General features: G+C 53.4%; 1 protein-coding gene across 5 annotated transcripts in view; it reads right to left on the bottom strand.

Annotated features, from left to right (window-relative positions):
* The window catches only part of MLXIPL (MLX interacting protein like), a 49,667-nt gene that overhangs the window by 13,107 nt on the left and 19,508 nt on the right, over window positions 1-17,052 (bottom strand). For 4 of the 5 annotated variants that reach the window (XM_064375665.1, XM_064375662.1, XM_012449048.3 and 1 more), the window contains exons 2-7: window positions 10,430-10,536; window positions 2,477-2,559; window positions 2,201-2,290; window positions 1,848-1,892; window positions 707-908; window positions 485-565 (exon numbers count right to left, since the gene is read on the bottom strand). In XM_064375665.1, the coding sequence (XP_064231735.1) occupies window positions 485-565; window positions 707-908; window positions 1,848-1,892; window positions 2,201-2,242 (370 nt within the window). In that variant the 5' untranslated portion in view covers window positions 2,243-2,290; window positions 2,477-2,559; window positions 10,430-10,536. Of the gene's footprint in view, window positions 1-484; window positions 566-706; window positions 909-1,847; window positions 1,893-2,200; window positions 2,291-2,476; window positions 2,560-10,422; window positions 10,537-17,052 lie in introns of those variants that run through there. The other variant, XM_064375664.1, reaches the window with a different exon arrangement.

Here is a 17,052-nt window from a genome sequence, read left to right as displayed (position 1 = left end):
ACCAGCCTGGGCAACATGGTGAAACCCCGTCTCTACCAAAAATACAAAAAAAAAAAAAAAAAAAAAAAAAAGTCAGGCATGGTGGCTCACGCCTGTAATCTCAGCACTTTGGGAAGCTGAGTTGGGCGGATCACCTGAGCTCAGGAGTTCAAGACCAGCCTGGCCAATATGGTGAAACCCTGTCTAAAAAAAAAAAAAATTGGCTGGGTGTGGTGGTGCCTGCCTGTATTCCAGCTACTTGGGAAGCTGAGGTGGGAGGATCACTTAAGCCTGGGAGGCAGAGGTTGCTGTGAGCCAAGATGGCACCACTGCACTCCAAGCTGAGTGACAGAGTGAGACCCCATCTCAAAAAAAAAAAAGAAGAAGAAGAAGAAAAGAAACCACTCAGACCATCAGCTCTCCCAGAGGGGCCTTCGATGGGCTCATCGGCCTTCCTGACATGGACCCTGTCCGTTCACCCAAGCCCGGGAGGGGCTTGCCCCACCTGAGACGTCCATGAAGTCATCCAGGCTTGGCTGCAGTGGCGTCAGGTCCGGCTGGATCATGTCAGCATTGCCGACGTAGGCTGGAGGCAGCAGTGGCAACATCAGCAGCAGCAGGCAGAGAGGAGCGGGGTCCCCGCCCCAACCCCCAGCCATTCCTCCCTTGGCCTCCTGGAATCTCACAGGCCTTCACCCCTCTCCCCTGCCCCTTCCCAGACCCTCACCATCCTCAGGCGGCAGCTGCAGGGGTGAAGGGCTGGGCTGAGTCATGGTGAAGAGCGTGTCCGAGATGTCGGACAAAAAGCAGTCGAGGTCCAGGAGCTGCCGCCCACCCGGCTCCTGCTCTGGGTCTCCCAGCAGCACGGGGACCACACTGGAGAAGAGCTGTTTGCACCATTGCTCCGGTGGCGGCCACTCACCTTCCGACTAGGGAGACAGAGCCGTCAGCAGCCACTGAAGCACTCCCACTGCCCCGACCGTCCATTTCACCCCTGCCCGGGGTAAAATGGTCAGCAGGATGGAAGGTCTGTCTGTGCACGCCTCTCTCACCTTTCCCTCGTGGACCTGGCTTGCTGCTTGAAAGACCAGATCACTCCACTGGCCTCTAAGAACTTCCCCCAGGAGATAGACCAGGATGCAGATACAGGAGTCCCCTTCCTGCCCTTTGGATTTTTTCCTGTCCGGGACCTCAGTTCTTTGGTCCCTCTTTTTAACATGGAATCTCACTCTGTTGCCCAGGCTAGAGGGCAGTGGTGCAATCTCAGCTCACTGCAAACTTCGCCTCCCAGTTTCAAGTGATTCTCCTGCCTCAGCCTCCTGAGTAAACAGGCATGCGCCACCACAGCCAGCTAATTTTTGTATTTTTAGTAGAGATGGGGTTTCACCATGTTGGCCAGGCTGGTCTCAAACGTCTGACCTCGTGATCCACTGGCCTCGGACTCCCAAAGTGCTGGCATTACAAGTGTGAGCAACTGTGCCCGTCCTGATTTTTGTATTTTTAGTAGAGATGGGTTTTCACCATGTTGGCCAGGCTGGTCTTGAACGCCTGACCTCAGGTGATCCACCTGCCTCGGCCTCCCAAGTGCTGGGATTACAGGCGTGAGCCACCGAGACTGACCTGGTCCCTCTGTTCTCCCATCTCCCACCACTTGCCTAATGACCTGGGGTCTTCTCACCACTGCACTACTACACCCCAAGAAGAGAAGAGCTTGACGGATCAACCACAGGATGGCAGTCACGTCCCATATCCCACCCTCACGCCCAGCCACTGTCCTGCCCACGCAGGAGGAAGCTGTCAACTCTCTACCTCCCACCTACTTGTGGGGGAAGAGATGCCCTTCCCTGCTGGACTCACAGAGCACCCACCTGCTTAGGGGCCAGGAGGTCCTCTTCCCTGCTGGACTTACGGAGCTGCAGGGACACACAGAGTTGGATGCCGGATCCCTTGCCCCATCCTTCATCACTTTCCCCACAAAACCTCCCCTGCTCACAAGCGATGAGATCCCCCATTTCCCATCAGGAGCTCCCCCACCTCCAAGGAAGGAGGCTGCTAGGTCCTGTGGCCACACGGTGGCGCTGTCGGCCCGGGACTGAACGGAGGGCCCAAAGGGGACAGGCTTGGTGGGGATCAGGATCCCCTTTCCAGGGATCTTCCGAGGCGGGAGGTGGCCGGCAGCCGCAGGGGAAAGCTCTGGGGCCTCCCCGGGCCCCCCACTGACCCGCTTCTTGTAGTAGATGCGCCACTTGTGGTATTCCCGCATCACCACCTCGATGCGCCGCTTCCAGTAGTTCCCCTCCAGGACTACGGCCTGGTGGAGGGTCCGGGGGGAGGGCGATCAGTAGGGAGGGGAGCACCGCACACCCATCTCCCACCCCTCACCCCATCCCTGTCTGCCCAGCGCAAGGCTAAAGGAGGCAGGGGCTGGTCTTGGTGGGCGGGCAGGTGGGCAGGTGGACAGGTGGGCAGATGGGCAGGCAGTCCAGAACCCAGCTACCTCCGGCTTCCGGTGCGCATCAGCCTCAGGCCCCTGCAGGGGGGTCACGAAGCCACACACGGGGCTCTTCCTCCGTTCCACATCTGAGAGAAGGGGGCCAGGTCAGGGGCACCCAGCTTCCTCATTCCCCACCTCATCCCAGGGGACTGGGACTCAAGTGACACCCTAAGAAATCCTGCTTGGACTCACGTTCAGATTAAGTGCCCATGCTGCCCCCTCCAGGAAGCTTTCCTGGATGCTTTAGCCTCCTAAATCTTCCTTTTTTTTTTTTTTTTTTTGTTCTTGTCACCCACCTTGGAGTGCAATGGCTCCATCTCGGCTCACTGCAACCTCCACCTCTCTGGTTCAAGCCATTCTCCAGCCTCAGGCTCCCGAGTAGCTGGGATTACAGGTGCCAGCCACCACCCCAGGCTAAGTTTTTTGTATTTTTAGTAGAGATGGGATTTCACCATGTTAGTCAAGCTGGTCTTGAACTCCTTACCTTGTGATCCGCCTACCTCATCCTCCCAAAGCGCTTGGATTACAAGTGCGAGCCACTGTGCCCAGTCTTTTTTTTTTTGAGACGAACTTTCGTCTGTGTTCCTAGGTTGGAGTGCAATGGCTCGACCTCGGCTCTCTGTAACCTCCACCTCCCAGGTTCAAGCAATTCTCCGAGTAGCTGGGATTACAGGCGTCCACCACCACGCCTGGCCAATTTTTTGTATTTTTAGTAGAGACGGGATTTCACCACGTTGGCCATGCTGGTCTCAAACTTCTGACCTCAGGTGATCCACCCGCCTCAGCCTCCCAAAGTTCTGGGACTACAGGCATGAGCCACCGCGCCTGGCCTGATCTTCCTCTTCTGCGGGACACTGTGAATCCAACCTCCCACACCTTCTTTGGGTCCCTCCGGAGCCTAGCAGGTTCACCGGCAAAGATTGCTGAATGGATTGTGGGGCCACAGGAGTGAGCTGCCTCCAGAAAGTCCTGGTTAGACCGGCAGGCCAGGAGCTTAGAGCCTTTGGATCCCCTGCCTCAGGAGCCCTGGCACTACCCACTTTCATTGCAGAGAACCACCGTTGGTCCACTTCCGGCCAACCTGCGGCCTCCTCCAGGCCTCTGCCTCCCCTGACCTCTCCTAGGCTCTTCCCCTTGACCCCAGCACACATTCCAGGCTTTTTCGTTTTTGTTGTGTTTTTGAAACAGGGCCTTGCTCTGTTGCCCAGGCCAGAGTGCAGTGGCGCAATTGTAGCTCACTGAAGCCTTGACCTCCTGGACTCAACTGATCCTCCCGCCTCAGCCTCTGGCATATGCCACCATGTCTGGCTAATTTTTAAAGTTTTGGGAGAAACAGGGTCTCCTTGTGTTGCCCAGGCTGGTCTCGAACTCCTGAGCTCAGGGAAACCTCCTTCCTTGGCCTCCCAAGGCGTTGGGATTACAGGCATGAGCCTCTGTGCCTAACCTCTTCTTTTTAATTATTATTATTTTAAATTTTTTGGTAGAGACAGGATCCCACCATGTTGCCCGGACTGGCCTAAAATTCCTGGGCTCACCAGGCTGTTCTATACCTCCCGGCTTCCCTGGTCACTTTGCTTGTTTGTTTTCTCTCTTGTTGCCCAGGCTGGAGTGCAGTCGCGCGATCTCGGCTCACCACAACCTCCGCCTCCCAGGTTCAAGCGATTCTCCTTCCTCAGCCTCCCGAGTAGCTGGGATTACAGGCACGTGCCACCATGCTGGCTAATTTTTGTATTTTCAGTAGAGACAGGGTTTCACCATGTTGGTCAGGCTGGTCTCAAACTCCTGACCGCAAATGATCCACCCACTTCAGACTCGCAAAGTGCTGGAATTACAGGTATGAGCCACCGCGCCCGGTCCTGGCCGTGTTGTTTTGTTTCTGTGCATGTGTGTTTTTTAGAGACAAAGACTGAATCTGTCGCTTGGGCTGGAGGGCAGGGGCAGCGATCTTGGCTCACTTCAGTCTCCACCTTCTGGGCTCAGGTGATCCTTCCACCTCAGCCTCCAGAGTAGCTGGGAGTACAAGCGTATGCTACTGCACCCAGCTAATTTTTGAATTCTTTCAAAATTCAACATGGTTTTACCATGTTGCCCAAGCTGTCCTCAAACTCCTGGGCTCAAGTGATCCGACTGCCTCAGCCTCCCAACGTGCTGGGATGGCAGGCATGAGCCACCGCGCCCAGCCCCTGACTACTTTCACTGACTCCTTTGCAGCACCCACCTGGCTGCCTCTCACTCTGGCCCTTTCTGGCTCTAGCCCCATATCCAGCTGCCTGGGGATACTCCCAAGGACGCCCCAAAACTTGCCAGAAAAACCCTTCTGAGTCCCAGCATTCCAGGTCTGATTGTTATATTCCAGATCTAACAGAGACAAAAAAATCTCAGTCTCATAGGGTCTGTGGCATTCTTCCACTGTCCCCTCCCTTCTATCCTCTGTCTCACTGTGTCACCCTCTGGGCTGGTGTCATTTCTTACAGGGACCTCCCTGACTCCAGCTTTACCCTCTAAGCTCATCTTCCAGTTGTTGCCAGGTCAATTCTTCCTAAAGCGCAGTTCAGGTCTAGAACCCTCCATGGCTCCCTACTAACCTCTGGGACAAAGTCCACACTTCTTGGCTTGGCTTCCAAGCCCCTCCCCGTCCTCATGATTGGGCCACCACTTGCTTCTCTCAGCTCCCTGTCTCCTTTTTTTTTTTTTTTTTCCTCGAGACGGAGTTTCGCTGTTGTTACCCAGGCTGGAGTGCAATGGCGCGATCTCGGCTCACCGCAACCTCCGCCTCCTGGGTTCAGGCAATTCTCCTGCCTCAGCCTCCTGAGTAGCGGGGATTACAGGCACGCGCCACCATGCCCAGCTAATTTTTTGTATTTTTAGTAGAGACGGGGTTTCACTATGTTGACCAGGATGGTCTCGATCTCTTGACCTCGTGATCCACCCGCCTTGGCCTCCCAAAGTGCTGGGATTACAGGCATGAGCCACCGTGCCCGGCCTCCCTGTCTCCATTTTTTTTGAGACAGGTCTCACTCTTGTCACCCAAGTAGGAGAGCAGTGGTACAGTGGTATGGCCTTGGCTCACTGGAGCCTCCACCTCCCAGGCTCAAGTGATCCTCCCACCTCAGCCTCCCAAGTAGCTGGGACTACAGGCATGTGCTACCATGCCCGGCTGGTTTTTTGTATTTTGGTTTCACCATGTTTCCCAGGCTGGTCTCAAACTCCTGAGCTCAGGCAATCCACCTGCCTTGGCCTCCCAAAGTGCTGCAATTACAGGCATGAGCCACCATGCTGGGCCTCCCTGTCTTCTTTATACACCCCACCTTGAAACCACACAGTCCACCTTCTGGCCTCATTCTACAGGGAAGCCCCTCTTACCTTCCCTCCTCTGCCCACAATTCAGGATGGTGCCTCCTCCAGGAAGCCTTCCTGCCTCCCGAAGCCCACAGCGCTGCCCACCTCCCCTCCACCCTGCCTTGCCAGGACTTTACCTGCTCAGCTTGCTACGGGGAGTAAAAGCAGCTCCTGCCTTTGGCACAGAGCTTGACACACAGCAGGTCTACTTAGAGGCAACCTGAGACTCTTCCTGGCTGCTCTGACAAAGAGGACAACCGCTGACCCTTCCTGCCCCAGCCAACTTCTTCTGGGACAAACGAGGACACAGAGGAAGGGGAACCATCACAACATGAAATTTACTAGGGCTTTTAAGCATCACTTACAAAGCTCTGTCCTCAAGTGCATTCTCCAAAATCTGCTGGGTGCAGTGGCTCACACCTATAATCCCAGCACTTCGAGGGGGCTGAGGTGGGCGGATCACTTGAGTCCAGCAGTTCAAGATCAGCCTGGGGAACATAGTGAGACCCCATCTCTACTAAAAATGCAAAAATTAGCCAGGTGTGGTGGCACATGCCTGTAATCCCAGCTACTCAGGGGGCTGACACATGAGAATTGCTTGAACCCAGGAGGCGGAGGTTGCAGTGAGCCAAGATCGCGCCACTGCACTCCAGCCTGGGTGACATAGCAAGACTGTCTCAAAAAAAAAAAAAAAAAAAATATATATATATATATATATTTTTTTTTTTTTTCCATAAGATTGAAGATGGGGCTTTGTCCTGGTTTCTGAGCCCAGCTTGGTCAGAAAACAAAGCCTGGGCCCTTGGATGTGTGGACTCCCGGGGGACTAGACGAGCAAGGAGGGTCTCAAAGCACGTCTGCCCCTGGCTTTCCAGATGAGGAAATGAACACCAGCAAAGATTAAGTTTGTCCTGGTATGGCATGGTTGGGAGTTTCAGACCAGCCTGACCAACATGGAGAAACTGCGTCTCTATTAAAAATACAATATTAGCCAGGCTTGGTGGTGCATGCCTGTAATCCCAGCTACTCGGGAGGTTGAGGCAGGAGAATCGCTTGAACCCGGGAGGCAGAGACTGGGGGGTAAGCCGAAATCGTGCCACTGCACTCCAACCTGGACAACTAGAGCAAAACTCCGTCTCAGAAAAAATAAATTAATAATAATAATAATAAAGTTTGTCCAGGGCTCCTAGAGAGTCAGGGCCGAGTGGCTCTCTCCTCCCCAGCCCAGAGATCCCATGCTCTGAACTGTTTCCCATGGAAAGGCTGTAGTAACAGCGCGGCTCCTGGGGGCTGGGCAGGCCTTGTTAACACTGATAAGCTCATGGCTTCATTCAGCCGCCTAACCCTTTGCACCTATGCTGGGACAGATACTGGGAGGGGACACATGGATGAATCAGGCAGGGAGCCCACAGCTTAGCGGGAGAGATAAGGGAAGTAAACAGACAACACGAGACAATGCAAAGTGGAAAGTCCTTCTTGCCCAGGTGCAAAGTGCCCGGGAGCTCCCAGGAAACCAAGACCGTTTCAGAGTGTGGGAGGATGACTGTCAATCAGAAAAGGAAGGATCTTAGAGACTAGGACCCCGCAGTGGGTGGCAGAGCCCTTCCTGCTTGAGCCTAAGATGGGACATTAGAGGCCTCCAGCCAAGCAGCCCCTCTCCTCCCCACTTCTGTGAAGCCCACCTTGTTTGTTTTTTTTTTGAGATGGGGTTTCACCATGTTGGCTAGGTTGGTCTCCAACTCCCGACCTCAAGTGATCCACCCACCTTGGCCTCCCAAAGTGCTGGGATTACAGGCGTGAGCCCTCGAGCCCAGCCTAAAGCCCACCTTCAAATCTTTGGTGTTTAGGGAGGAAAAGGGGTCTTGACATTTGTTACACGTGTCTCACGTGCTGCTCTGAGTACGACTGAGATACGAATGATCTCACTGAAAACTCAGTGAACCTCAAAAATAGGAGCTATTGGCCGGGCGCGGTGGCTCATGCCTGTAATCCTAGCACTTTGGGAGGCTGAGGTGGGCGGATCACGAGGTTAGGAGTTCGAGACCAGCCTGGCCAACATGGTGAAACCCTGTCTCTACTAAAAATACAAAAGAATCAGCTGGGCATGGTGGTGCGTGCCTGTAATCGCAGCTACTTGGGAGGCTGAGGCAGGAGAATCGCTTGAACATGGGAGACAGACGTTGCAGTGAGCCAAGATCACGCCATTATACTCCAGCCTGGGTGACAGAGTGAGACTCTATCTCAAAAAAGAAAAAAAGATTAAAATGATAATAATAATAATGTCATTCTCCAAAATCTAAAAAAAGAAAAAAAAAGAAAGAAAGAAAAGAGAAAAGAGAAAAGAAAACCAAGAAAAAAAATCAATCCCATTTTCACAAATAGCAAGCTTCGGCTCCGGGAGGCTAGAGACTTTCCCAAGCCCACACAGTCGGAGTGTGCTAGGGCTTGACTGAAACCTCGCTGTGTCCGATTCAGAACCTGGGGTCCTTCCAGCAACTTGTGCAATCACTGGAGACCAGTGTCTCTGCGTGAGGACCCCAGGCGACATCATGCCTCAGCTGTCAGCAGAAATTGCTTCTGCAGGCCGGGTGTGGTGGCTCACACCTGTAATCACAGCACTTGGGGAGGCCGGGATGGGCAGATCACCTGAGGTCAGGAGGTTGAGACCAAACTGGCCAACAGAGTGAAACTCTGGCTGTACTAAAAATACAAAATGTGGCGGGTGTCTGTAACCCCAGCTACTTGGGAGGCTGAGGCAGGAGACTCTCTTAAACCCGGGAGGCGGAGGTTGCAGTGAGCTGAGATTACTGCACTGCACCCACCTATCAAAAAAACAAAACAAAACAAAACCACAATTAGGAGTTGGGGGGCTGTGGATTTCCAGCCGGGCCAGCTCTGCCTCTTTTACGCTCCGTGAACCTGGACAAGTCACTTCCCTTCTGGGCCTCAGCTGCTCATCCATAAAACGGCGCTCATCATACCTATCTCCCTGGGTTGCTAGAAAGCCTTAAATAAGGTGATTTATGAAAGCGCCTGGCATGTAGACAAATGGAAACCAGAAAACACACCCTCTCCTGCTTGGATGAAATCCAGTGGGGCCAGGACAGAGAATGCTATGTGTGGTCTCTCCTGGACTTTTCGTTCCCAGCTCAGAGCAGCCTTTGATCCTATAGCAGAACCTGAGCTGGATGAGGTCCCAACACAGGGCTGGCCAGTCCAAGTCCTCTCTGCCTCTGCTGCCCGGCCACGGGTGTCCCCAGAATGAATGTGATCTCCTTAAGGGTACATCAGGTATTGGACACCAGGTCACTGCCAACATCCTTGAATACCTGTTGTCCCCATACCAACCATGAAAAGTAGGACTACTGGCCTCTTTTCTTTTCTTTCTTTCTTTCTTTTTTTTTTTAGAGATGAGTCTTGCTCTATCACCAGACTGGAGTGCAGTGGTGCGATCTCAGCTCACTGCAACCTCCACCTCCCGGGTTCAAGTGATTCTCCTGCCTCAACCTCCTGAGTAGCTGGGACTACAGGCGCCCACCATGCCTGGCTAATTATTTGTATTTTTAGTAGAGACGGGGTTTCACTATGTTGGCCAGGCTGGTTTTGAACACCTAACCTCATGATCCACCTGCCTTGGCCTCCCAAAGTGCTGGGATTACAGGTGTGAGCCACCGTGCCCAACCTGTTGGCCTCATTTTTATAGATAAGGAAGCAGGTTCAGAGAGCCTAGGCAAATAGCCTGAAGTCACACAGCCAGCAAGGGGCAGAGACGGGGTGGAGGAACCAGCTCTGGGCGACTCTAAGTCCAGAGTTGCTTCCACGAGAAGGCATGGCCTCTCTGGGTCCCCTCTGCCCAATTCTCCACGTGGGCACCCACTGGATGTTCAGCAAGGACTTCAATGAAACACTGGTGGAGACCCATGCAGGACCCTCAGTTTCTCCATTCACAAAGTGATGCAGTTGGCCTAGCTACTGTCTAATGACCCTTTTTACCCTGGCATTTAAGGCACTGGACTACCTTAATGGGATGCAAAATGGGCTTTGAACTGTACCCTAAATCTCAGCCTACCCTAGTGCTTCTGAGGGGTGACCTCTGCTCTGCCCAGCTTCACAGTGGAAAGCACCCTTTAGGACACATTCCTTAAGACCCCCTGGGGCCTGGTCTCCCCTTAAAAGGCCATCAGGGCCAGGTGTGACGGCTTATGCCTGTAATCCCAGCACTTTGGGAGGCTGAGGTAGGTGGATCACTTGAGGTCAGGAGTTCGAGACCAACCTGGCCAACATGGAGAAACCCCGTCTCTACTAAAAATACAAAAAATAGCAGGGTGTGGTGGTGGGTGCCTGTATTCCCAGCTACTTGGGAGGCTGACGCAGGAGAATCGCTTGAACCTGAGAGGCGGAGGTTGCAGTGAGCCGAGATGGTACCACTGCACTCCAGCCTGGGCGACAGAGCAAGACTCTGTCTCAAAAAAAAAAGAGGCTGGCAGAACTCTGCTAGTGCTGGCTGTGAGGGTCCCAGGGTTTTTCCCGCGCAGCCCCCGTGTAGAACTGTCTGGCAGGAGGGTTGGAGGGGGAGGTCCCTCCTGGCTGGGGAGGCTGGTGGTACCCACCACTCACACTGGATATACCAGGCCCTCCAGATGGCGTTGTTCAGGCGGATCTTGTCTCTGCAGAGCAGCTTGAGGCCTTTGAAATTCTTCCACTTGGGAGACACCAGCTTGCCACTGTCAAAGGGGAGAGGAGTGGGTTAGGGAGACCCAGTGCCGCCGAGGGGCTGCTCCCCATCTTCCCCAACACGAGGCATCCATCTGTGGTTGGCATTCGAGGGACCCTCCACATCCGCCCCACCCCAATCCAACCTGCCTGAAATTCCAACTCAGAGAGTCAGACCCTCAAAAATCCTTTCCCAGACTCCCATCAGCAGCCCCTTTGTTCCCGGGGGAGACCTGTTTGTCTATCTACTACAGAAAAAAGCCGCTGAAACCTGTTGACCAGCTTGGCCCTGGACACAACAATGTCCAGTGTCCTCACCGGCAGGACTTGGAGGCTGGTTGGGGAGACTGCTTAGGCCCATTCCTTACTAATGACCTTCCTGGACTGTGGGCGGTAGCCTGTAGTCCCAGAAATTTGGGAGGCCGAGGAGGGTGGATCACCTGAGGTCAGGAGATTGAGACCAGCCTAATCCAACATAGTGAAACGCCGTCTTTAGTAAAAATACAGAATTAGATGGGCATGGTAGTACCCACCTATAATCCCAGCTACTCAGGAGGCTGAGGCAGGAGAATCACTTGAGCCTGGGAGGAGGAGGTTGCAGTGAGCTGAGATCACACCCCTGCACTCCAGCCTGGCTCATGCCTGTAATCCCAGCACTTTGGGAGGCCGAGGAGGGTGGATCACCTGAGGTCAGGAGTTTGAGACCAGCTTGACCAACATGGAGAAACCCCATCTCTACTAAAAATACAAAATTAGCTGGGCGTGGTGGCGCATGCCTGTAATCCCAGCTACTCGGGAGGCTGAGGCAGGAAAATCGCTTGAACCCAGGAGGAGGAGGTTGCAGTGAGCTGAGATTGTGCCATTGCACTCCAGCCTGGGCAATGAGAACAAAACTCTGTCTCAAAAAAAAAAAAAAAAAAGAGTGAAACTCCATCTCAAAAAAAAAAAAAAAAAAATGACCTTCCTGAGGGTCAGGGAGTTTTCAAAAAGGGGCAGGTCCAAGGTCATATGTTGGGGACTCCCTCAGGCCTCCTTAGGCCCAGGAAAGGCAAAGGAGATGGCCATGTGGCCATGGTCTACCTGGTAGAGAGGGAGCCTCTGTCTGTATCTTTTTTTTTTTTTTTGAGATAGAGTCTTGCTCTGTCACCCAGCCTGGATAGCAGTGGCGCAATTTTGGCTCACCGTAACCTCCATCTCCCAGATTCAAACAATTCTCCTGCCTCAGCCTCCCGAGTAGCTGGGATTACAGGTGCATGCCACCATGCTCAGCTAAATATTTTTGTATTTTTAGTAAGACAGGGTTTCACCATGCTGGCCAGGCTGGTCTCAAACTCCAGATCTCAAGTGATCTGGCCACCTTGGACTCCCAAAGTGCTGGGATTACAGTCGTGAGCCACTGTGCTGGGACAAGGGGCTCTCTTTACAAACAGTGGCAGTCACTGCCTTCAGCACACAGCCCTTTCGGTGTCTGCCATGCCCCGAATCCCAGGATGGCAACCTGGACTCAGAGAGAAAGTGTTTCCCTTCTCAGGGGTCTGCAGAAGGCAACAAACCATCAGAGCCCAAAGGAAGGCAGCTAGGATGGGGGAATGGTATTCACGGAGACAGAGCACCCTCACTCTAACCCTAGCCGTCTATCAGATCCACAGGATGGACTGAGCACGGTGGCTCATTCCTGTAATCCCAACACTTTGGGAGGCCAAGGTGGGAGGATCGCTTGAGCCCAGGAGTTTGAGACAAGCCTGGGCAGCATAGCAAGACCCCATCTCTACAAAAATTTTTTAAAATTAGCCAGATATGGTGCCATGCAGCTGCAGTCCTAGCTACTAGGGAGGCAGAGGTGGGAGGATCTCTTCAGCCCGGGAGTTTGAGGCTGCAGTGAGCTATGACCACGCCAGTGCACTCCAGCCTGGGTGACAGAGCAAGATCCTGTCTTGAAAAAAAAAAAGAAAAAACATTGGATGGAAGAGCTCTACGCTGGTGAGGGGCTTGACTCTCAGGGTCCTGCTAGGCACAGGCCAAGCCTGCTGCCTCCGGGAAGCTGACCCAGGAAGCCAAGACATTCAGGGTCTTAGATCCCCGACAGTCTCCCCGTCCCTCTCTCCTCTCCATCCACAAGCCAGGGTTGTGTACCAGTCCCTCTAGCCCACCTTCTCCATCCCTTGCTCAGATGGGAAGGCTGAGGCCCCGAGTCTCAGCCCTTTTTTTTGAGATGGAGCCTCATTCTATTGCCCAGATTGGAGTGCAGTGGCACGATCTTGGCTCACTGCAATTTCCATCTCCCAGGTTCAAGAGATTCTCGTGCCTCAGCCCGCAGCTGGGATTACAGGCGTATGCCATGACTCCTGGCTAATTTTGTTTTTTCTTTTTTAAGACGGAGTCTTGCTGTGTTGCCCAGGCTGGAGTGCAAAGGCATGATCTCGGCTCACTGCAAACTCTGCCTCCCGGGTTCAAGCGATTCTCCTGCCTCAGCCTCCTGAGTAGCTGGGATTACAGGAGCCCATCCACCACACCAGCTAATTTTTTTATTTTCAGTAGAGACGGGGTTTCTCCATGTTGGCCAGGCTGGTCTGGAACTCCTGACCTCCAGTGATCTGTCCACTTTGGTCTCCCAAAGTGCTGGGATTACAGTCATGAGCCACCACGCCTGGCTCCTACGTCTTAGTCTTTCAGAAAACCATGCCTGCTTCTTTCGGGGGTCTTCCCTGCATTCTGGGGGTGAAACATGGGTGGGTGCTGATCTGACTCCGCAGCCTCTCTCCTCATAGCAGCCCCTTGAGTGCCTTGATCATTGGGTCTCCTCTCTTCCTTGGTCGCCAAGCTCCTGTGTTTGCTTTGGGATGGGGGTGGGAGACTGCCTCCCCCCACCGGAGACAACAGGCCTCATTACCCAAATAAGATACACAGCCCAGCGCCCTGGCCCACTGGCTGGTCCCCTCCCTCCAGGAGCTGGATAAACACCATCTGTTTGGGAGGGAGACATAGGGGTGGGGGGGTGGAGACTCTGCTACCTCCTGGGTCAGCTTCTTCTGTGGCACCTGGTGGGGGACTCCTGAGTCTGTTGTCCCTGCCTGTATCCCAGCAACCTCCCAGCCCATTCTGATCACCCCGTGTCCCACTCTTGACCTGCCTGCCTTCCCTCTCTCTTCCATGCTAAGGTTATGACATTCAGAGCCCAGGCAGGGTTGAGGGAGATGTGACAGTGACAATATCCAAACCCAGGAGGAAGCAAAGGATTTGGGGCTGTCAGGGAAGGGACCCAGTCTGGAGCAAGAGCCTAACACCAGGGTTCAAGAACTTTTATGACTGGCTGGGCATGGCTCACACCTGTAATCCCAGCACTTTGGAAGACCGAGGCAGAAGGATTGTTGGAAGCCAGGAATTTGAGATCAGCCTGGGCAACGTAGTGAGACCCTGTTTCTACAGTTAAAAAGTGAGCTGGGGCCAGGCCTAGTGGCTCATGCCTGTAATCCCAGCACTTTGGGATGCCGAGGCAGGTAGATCACCTGAGGTCAGGAGTTTGAGATAAGCCTGGCCAATGTGGTGAAACCTCATTTCTATTAAAAATACAAGTATTAGGCCAGGCACTCAGTGGCTCACACCTGTAATCCCAGCACTTTGGGAGGCAGAAGTGGGTAGATCACGAGGTCAGGAGTTTGAGACCACGCTGGCCAATATGGTGAAACCTCATCTCTACTAAAAATACAAAAACTAGCTGGGTGTGGTGGTGTGTGCCTATTGTCCCAGCTACTTGGGAGGCTGAGGCAGGAGAATCGCTTGAATCCGGGAAGTGGAGGTTGTAGTGAGCCAAGATCATGCCACTGCACTCCAGCCTGGGCAACAGAGCAAGACTTCGTCTCAAAAAAAAAAAAAAAAAAATTAGCAGTGTGGTGGCGGGCACTTGTAATCCTAGCTACTTGGAGGCTGAGGCAGGGAGAATTGCTTGAACACAGGAGGTGGAGGTTGCAGTGAGCCAAGTTGGTGCCATTGCACTCCAGCCTGGGTGACAGAGCAAGACACTGTCTCAAAAAAAAAAAAAAAAAAAGTTAGCTGGGCATGGTGGTGCACACTTGTAGTCCCAGCTACTCAGGAGGCTGCAGTGGGAAGATTGCTTGAACCCAGGAGTTCAAGGGTAAAGTGAGCTGTCATCACGCCACTGTACTCCAGCCTGGGTAACATAGTGAAAACCTGACTCACAACAAACAAACAATTTCTTATGACCAACAGAAAAATCTGATGGGCGCAGTGGCTCAGACCTGTAATCCCAGCACTTTGGGAGGCTGATGTGAGAGGATTGCCTGAACCCAGGAGTTCAAGACCAGCTGGGCAGCACAGTGAAACCTCACCTCTATTTAGAACTATTAAAAGGGCCAAGCGCGGTGGCTCGTGCCTGTAATCCCAGCACTTTGGGAGGCTGAGGCAGGTGGATGACCTCAGGTCAGGAGTTCGAGACCAGCCTGACCAACATGGTGAAATCCTGTCTCTACTGAAAATACAAAAATTAGCTGGGCATGGTGGTGCAAGACTGTAACCTTGGCTACTCTGGAGGCTGAGGCAAGAGAATCCCTTGAACTCGGGGATAGAGGTTGCAGTGGACAGAGATCATGCCACTGCACTCCAGCCTGGGCGACAGAGACTCTGTCTCAAATAAAAGAAGGAGGAGGGGGAGGGGGAGAGACAACTCTGAGACTCAGAGAGGGGTGGAGAAAACCTTAGAACTCCAAGTTCAGCTGTCCACCTCCCACCTTGCAGGAATTCCCTTTAGACTGCCCCCTAGCCAGGTCCTGTTTGCTCCCCTGCACCCTCGATGCCACCCTTCCTAAAGCTAGCCAGCTCTGACCATGAACAAGTGCATCCTTGAAGCTTCCAGAAACTGCCTCCCTGGGACTTCCACCCACAGAGCCACGGAACACGGCCTCCTTGATCCTCCCTCTGCCTGCCCTGCCCTGCGGAGGGTGAAACCCTGCCAGGCCTCTGCAGGCTGGGCCCTGGGTCAAGCTGGCCGTTCTTCCCACCACCTTCTGAACTCTCCGCCTTACTGTCCCTTCCCATACAGTCACTCCTCTGGGACACTCAGCCCCTGCAATCTGCTCCCCTGCAAGGAACCCCTGGAACTGGGGGTCTTTGAGGATTAAAACACTGTCCGCAGTTCAAGTCTCAGGGCTTTTCCTTCACCAAATGGGGAAATCTAGAAGCTTTCCTGGTACTGAGCCAACCCTCCATCTCTTTTCTTTTTCTCCTCCCTTTCCTTCCCCTCCTGCCCTCCCTCCCTCCTTCTCTTCCCCTCCCTTTTCCTTCCTTCCTTCCCTCCTTTCTCTCTCATTCCCTCCCTCCCTTCCTTCTTTCCTTCCTTCCCTCCTTTCTCTCTCATTCCCTCCCTCCCTTCCTTTCTCCCTTTCTCTCTCTCATTCCCTCCCTCCCTTCTTTCCTTCCTTACCTCCTTTCTCTCTCATTCCCTCCCTCCCTTCCTTTCTCCCTTTCTCTCTCTCATTCCCTCCCTCCCTTCCTTCTTTCCTTCCTTCCCTCCTTTCTCTCTCATTCCCTCCCTCCCTTCCTTTCTCCCTTTGTCGCTCTCATTCCCTCCCTCCCTTCCTTCTTTCCTTCCTTCCCTCCTTTCTCTCTCATTCCCTCCCTCCCTTCCTTTCTCCCTTTCTCTCTCTCATTCCCTCTCTCCCTTCCTTTCTTCCTTTCTTTGTCTCTCTCATTCCCTCCCTCCCTCCCTTCCTTCCAAGGGTCTCACTCTTTGTCTCTCTCATTCCGTCTCTCATTCCCTTCCTTCCTTCCCTCCTTTCTCTCTCTCATTCCCTCTCTCCCTTCCTTTCTTCCTTTCTTTGTCTCTCTCATTCCCTCCCTCCCTCCCTCCCTTCCTTCCAAGGGTCTCACTCTGTCACCCAGAGTGCAGTGGCAAGATCATGTCTCACTGGAGCCTCGACCTCCTGGGCTGAAGCAATCCTCCCACCTCAGCCTCCCGAGTAGCTGGGACTAGGAATGGGCCATCACGCCTGGCTAATCAAAAAAATTTTTTTTGGCCAGGCGAGGTGGCTCACTTTGGGAGGCTGAGGCAGGCAGATCACCTGAATTCAGGAGTTCAAGAGCAGTGTGGCCAACATGGTGAAACCCTGTCTTTACTAAAAATACAAAAAAATTAGCTGGACATACTGGCGGATGCCTCTAATCCCAGCTACTCAGGAGGCTGAGGCAGGAGAATTGCTTGAACCTGGGAGATGGAGGTTGCAGTGAACCCAGATTGTGCCATTGCACTCTAGCCTGGGCAATGAGTGAAACTCTGTCTCAAAAAAAATTTTTTTTTTTTTTGGTAGAGATGGGTCCTCACTATGTTGCCCAGGCTGGTCTACAACTCCTGGGCTCAAGCAATCCTCCCATCTTGGCCTCCTCAAGTGCTGGGTTTACAGGCATGAGCCACTGTGACCGGCCAGAGAGATTTACTATTAATATTTGGGTATTGGGAAGAAAACACAGTCCTCTCTACCCCAGTTGTCTCTGACTGGGGTTACATCAGCCTTGAG

This window comes from Aotus nancymaae, unplaced genomic scaffold, assembly GCF_030222135.1.
Source record: "Aotus nancymaae isolate 86718 unplaced genomic scaffold, 86718_ANA_hifiasm-v0.15.2.pri h1tg000012l, whole genome shotgun sequence".
NCBI lineage: Eukaryota > Metazoa > Chordata > Mammalia > Primates > Aotidae > Aotus > Aotus nancymaae.
The sequence above is the reverse complement of the archived record's forward strand: the minus strand, read 5'-3'. Positions and strand labels throughout refer to the sequence as shown.